Source organism: Chinchilla lanigera, unplaced genomic scaffold, assembly GCF_000276665.1.
Source record: "Chinchilla lanigera isolate Chin_1 unplaced genomic scaffold, ChiLan1.0 scaffold00001, whole genome shotgun sequence".
In the NCBI taxonomy this organism is placed as follows: Eukaryota; Metazoa; Chordata; class Mammalia; order Rodentia; family Chinchillidae; genus Chinchilla; species Chinchilla lanigera.
The window spans coordinates 30795-36424 of NW_004955402.1; the positions used below are offsets into that span (position 1 = coordinate 30795).

The 5630-nt window shown below is 34.0% G+C and overlaps 1 protein-coding gene across 7 annotated transcripts in view; it reads right to left on the reverse strand.

The window, feature by feature from the left end:
* Positions 1–5630, reverse strand: part of Ak9 (adenylate kinase 9) — a 127818-nt gene that overhangs the window by 30091 nt on the left and 92097 nt on the right. For all 7 annotated transcript variants that reach the window (XM_013512375.1, XM_005372537.2, XM_013512310.1 and 4 more), the window contains 2 exons: positions 3876–4000; positions 854–1073 (listed from right to left, as the gene is read on the reverse strand). In XM_013512375.1, coding sequence (XP_013367829.1) covers positions 854–1073; positions 3876–4000 — 345 coding nt within the window. The remainder of the gene's footprint in view (positions 1–853; positions 1074–3875; positions 4001–5630) is intronic.

Below are 5630 nucleotides of genomic sequence, written 5' to 3' on the forward strand. Positions count from 1 at the left end.
ATATAAATATATAAAGTAATATAGATATATGATATATTTATATTATATAAAATATAAATGATTTAAATTTTTATCACTAATATAAACTGATAAAAAATTACTTCAGTGCTAGCTAGATGCTAGCACTGCACATTATCATCTACGTGCTTTCATTTTACTCAAGTTACATAGTATTACCCCACCCCAAAGGTGAGTTAACAGAAATTCAGAGGGTTTACCTCACGTCACGGCACAGTGTGCATGGGAGGGTAAAGAAAACTCCCTGGTGAGGAATAGGGAGGCTTGTGGTGTGGGGGCTGCTCAGAAGCAAGGTATACATCTGTTCCTGTTGAGAAATACAATAAGCAAGAGAGCTTGGAAGCCTCCTAGAAGTTCAGACCCTAGGGGATGACTTGGTCAAAACAGAATTTTGGGAAAATAATCTGTTATTATCTGGAAGGTTGGCCAAGTGCAGAGAAGAAGCCAGGAATAATGATTAGTAGTGCCAGTGTGAACCAGCAAGAATGTGAGGCAGGACAGAGCTACTGGGGCTAGAAAGGACAGAGCAAATGCATGAGGCTGTGAACTGGTTCCTGGGAGCTGCCACTGTGCTGCTCAGGGTCCCCCAGAGTTCTCAGGGCAGCAGTGAGGAGGCTGCTGCCTCTTCTGCCTGGCAGGATCTGGCAGAAGGATGCCTGGGTGTATTCTAATCACATGTTGATTATCCAAAAGCTTCAAATAATTTTTATTATAAGAACTCAATGAAGAAAAATGTTATCATGCTGTGGTTTTAAAATCAGAAAACTACACTCTATAATTTAAATAGATATTAAACAGATTTATTCCTGTATATTGGTTTGTATAAGATACCTGCCTTGATTTTTGCCTTCATGGCTTTGATGAGTTTTTTCCTTTCTAATTTCTTCTGTTGTTTCAATTTCCATTTTTCAATTTGGAAGGGAAGGAGACGATCAGAAATATCTTGATCGTCAACTTGTATAAAAACAGCAGCATCCGGGAAAAATCCATGCTCCCCCAGAAACTGGGCCTCTTCCAGGAACCGTGGGAAACCATCTAGGATGAAGCCTGTAGAACTGGGTGGAAATTTTCATAACTTACTTTATTTGCTTAAAATGTTATGTTATAGACATGTACATCTATATTATATATTATTATATCTCTCTGTATTATAGATTTTTAAATGTTTGATAAATCTCTGTATCAGCTGTGTAATGAATAGTTTAAAAATTTACTACAGTGTGTTTTACTTCTTTTTAATATTCCTGGTTGTATACATAGTATTTCTTTTCCAAAAATATATAAAACTAGACTAATTTTTAATAGTTTACATTAACTTAAATTTATAATATAAAATTGTAGTCAATTAGCTTATAGAGAAGTACTATTAATTAGAAGTTTTCTAAAATATGTACAAAGATTAGTTTTTTGTAAAAAATAAGTTTTCTGCTTAGGAAGAGTGAAGGCTTCATGCTCTGCATGAAGAACACACTTAGCTGGCCACCCTTAGTGGGCCCCTCAACTTTAGTAGTTTTTCTTCTAATGATGCTTCCTATAAATTCACACCCTCCTGCCTGGGTCTCCTTGTAACCAGTAACAATTCTTGATGTCTGTATCTTGGCTCCTTGATGTAAATAAAATGATTCTATTCAAATGAGGTTGTCAAACTTACCAAGTATAATGAAATTTAAGAATCATGAAAATAACTATAATGCTAACATATTTTCATTAGAGAATACTTATAGAACAATCAGGCTTTGAGGATTTGGCTTCATTCAAGTGAAAGAGTCAATATTGGTCCCATTTTGAGGGAGAGTTTATCCTGCTTAAGTAATAGTTGGTTTAAAGATTTACATTTAACTAAACTTTCTTCTTAATAGTTTTATGAACATCTAACAGTTTCAGCCTTCGAAGTTGTTACTTCTAAAATGCTAATTTTCCTTCTTATAAGCAGGGAAATTTCCATATACTGGCCATAATAATATGTGTATCCTCTATTTCAGAGATGCCTTCAGTTTAGGCTCCTCTGGAAGGAACATTTTCATTCCTAGTGTTCCAGTTGTCACTTCTTTGTCAAGACTTCTAGTCTAAATCTTTATTTTTACATCTGAATTCTCTTGAGTTTTGCATTTTAATTTTAAAATTAAAATTAAAATTTAATTTTAATTTTAAAGTTTCCTTCCTTCCTTCCTTCCTCCCTTCATTCCATCTTTCCTTCCTTTCTTCCTTCCTCTTTTTATTTTCTCTTTTCTTCCAGTATTGGCAATTTAACCCAGCACCTCTGCCCTAAAATACAACCCCAGCCTGTCTTTTATTTTTTATTTTGAGACAGGATCTCAATAATTAGGTGAGCTGCCCAGGTTGGATGTGAACTTGTGATCCTCCAGCTTCAGCCTCCCAAAGCTGTAGGATAATAGATGTGCACCACCATACCTGGGTATGATTTAGAATTTACAAAAAGCTGCTAGTTTCTCTATCTGAATGCTCTTCTGGAAAGATATAGACATTATACTGTCAAAACCCATACTTACTGTTACCGTTCAAACTGCTCTTCCTCAGACTCACCAGTCCCCAATAGGCTAAACTTTTTCAGACCTCTCTTCTAATTCCCTCCTGCTTCTCACACTCACCACATCCTGGCTTCTCTCACCTGCATTCACACTGCTATTTCTGCCATCATCCCTTAGCTCACACTTTAGTATCTCTCTCCAGGACTAATACAATAGTCTTTTAAAAATGTGTTGCATTTTCCCACCTGATTACAGAGCAACAAATCTCACTATGGAAAAGTCAAAAAATGGAGAAAAAGATGATAAATGGCAAAATTATCAATAATCTTGTATCTCAGACATTACGGCCATTTTTATTTCTTTCCAGTTGGTTCTTTATGGGTTCATCTCTCTATCATATTATAAATATTTGGCATCTAATTTTAAATTTTACATCATCAAAAATATTTCACATGATATTACACATTCTTCATTTAATAAATTTTAATGGTGTCTATATCTATTTATCTAGATACATATTTTTAGTGTATAGGATGAGGTCTGGAGCTAAATTAATAAAGAACTCATAATTATACAGATGCAAATAACCTGCCTATGTTTCCCACAACTATTCATCTAATTTAAAGAACAAGAGATTTTTTTCAAAAGCTATTGACTAATAATCCTACCCACTCATTTCACCTCGGGACTATGTGAAAATAGGTGAAATGGGTGAAGGACAGTCATTAGAGACCTAGGACTTCAACTGGCAAGTTGTCTAGACTCTCTATGACTCAGCTTCTTTATTTCCAAAATGAGATAGTAAAAGTCTTTATCTAGTAAGATTATTCTAAGGATTAAGTAAATTAATTTGATTAAAACAGTTGAACAATACCCAGTACAAGTAAGTTGCAAATATGCATGTTATATAATCAGTACTATAAATATCATTTCACTCTCTTCTGGTGGAAATCAAGGCAAGCGATTCTCATTAAGAAATTGAAGTGAAATTTTAAACTCTGGTGAACTGGAGGTTTGTCCCATGTAGGATTTGAACTGTTCTTGGCATTTGATAGAGTGACACTATGGACACCTCTTAAGTGGTCTTAAATGTAATTGTTAAAAGGCCTAAGGGGCAAGAATCCAGCACATCATTAGGGTGCACAGTTTAGAAGATGAGTTCTCAACTACAACCGTGAGTTAGAATCACCTGGGAATTGAACATACTAATGCCTGGGTTCCAATCTCATGTCTTTAACATGCCATAGAAGTGAATCATAAGTTTACATAAGTGCAAAGGAGAAAATTCTTAAATTTATGTTGTACTACATTTCTATCTTTAAGAATATAGTATATACAATCAATATAGTTCCATATAAATTAAGATACCATATTGGCTCTTTATGCCACCACTCAGAAAGAATTACTTCAAGAATTTCAGAAGGCAATGGCTCATTTTCTATTAGACTTGTTCTAATTATTTCTTCTTCTTCTGTAAGTTGTACTTCTGGAGGCTAAAGACAAAAATTAGAAAACAAAACAAGTTTTAAAACCCTAGCCAGGTGTGGGGGTACATGCACTTGTAGTTTCAGCACACCAGAGGTTGAGGTGGGACAATGAGGTGGGACTTGAGCCAGGAGTTGGAGACCAGCCAGGGCAACACAGTGAGACTATTTCAAAAGATAAAAGATAAGTAACAAAACAAACAAAAACATCACTGTATGAATAAATAATAGTTCATTATATTACTAATTAAGATAGACTTTTTTCCCCCTGTGGGTTCACTTTTCACACTGTTGCATGCAAGCATTCTAAAATTTGAGCTCTTCTATTTGTATCAATATTCAATATGATTATAAATAGTAAGTAGTGTCTACTAGAGCTAAGAGGAATTACTAGTGATAACATAACTTTTCATAAATGGCATCAGGGTCATAACTCATCAGTCTTTGTGAAAACCTTGTTCAATTTACCTCACATACCTACAAGGCTTAATTGATTTTTGTCACCCATTCTTTCATTATTTATTATTCTCTCTCCAACCTAGATGCTGATTAGAGGATGGGTCAATCAAGCACCCATCTGAAATACTGTCTGTAAGAGAACTGTGAGATCATAATAATCAACAGAAAATATTGTGATGATTAACTCAATTCAACTCTCTGATTACCCTTGAATGGATGGTTAAACAAACAAAAAAGATTCAAAACACCTTTTCCTGGAATTAAATTATTTTGTTGGGTACTTTTGCCCCCTGAAATTTTGAGAATGAGTAAGGTTAGACAAACTGTTACTTACCAGGAAGTAGGAGCTAATTCTATTTTCTAAAAATAACATGCCTTAATATGCCGCCTGGGAAGTTAAATGATTCAGAAACCCACAAAAGAAAACTGAATGACCATACAAAAACAGAACATATTTTGTTACATTTAAAAACTTTGACTTATTAAATTTAAAACTCTAAGTCAATATACATTTTTAAGTCAATAGAATATTAGCTGCTCCTTGACTCAAGTAAATATGGATGGAAAATATTTAAAGAATATGTTTGAAACTGTGCCATATTATCTATAGAAACAAAATAATTGTATCTGGGTCCACTTATGGTAGTTCATTTGAGAAGAAAATAGTCCAGCTATCAGAAATGGTTTAAAAAATGAATTAGAATCAAGAATTTTCTTTTTACAAGCCCAGATAAAAGCCATCTAAAAGATACACACAAATTTGCCTCTTATGTATTATTAGAGAGTAATACTTTGAGACCTCCATTAGGGCAGATTACTAGGTTACTTGATCAAAAGGGAACCGTATAGCTGAACTCAAGATGCATCTAATGAATGCCACACAGCAGTCTAGCCAAAGAAAGCTTCTCTGATTTTTATTAGCATCAAGTAAACCTTAACATTTCATATTCTAGATGAGTAGTAAGATCTATATTTAACATTAGGAATGGTGACTTTTAAATGAATTTTTTGTATGGTGCTAACAATCAAAGCCAGAGGCTTACACATGCAGGCAAGTACTTTATTACTGAGCCATAACCCTAGGCCTTTAAATGACTTTTATGGGCTAATTTTTCATAGAGTCTAATACTACTTCCCAAAAGTAATTCTTTGATTTTTTTTTTTTTTTTTTTTTTTTTTT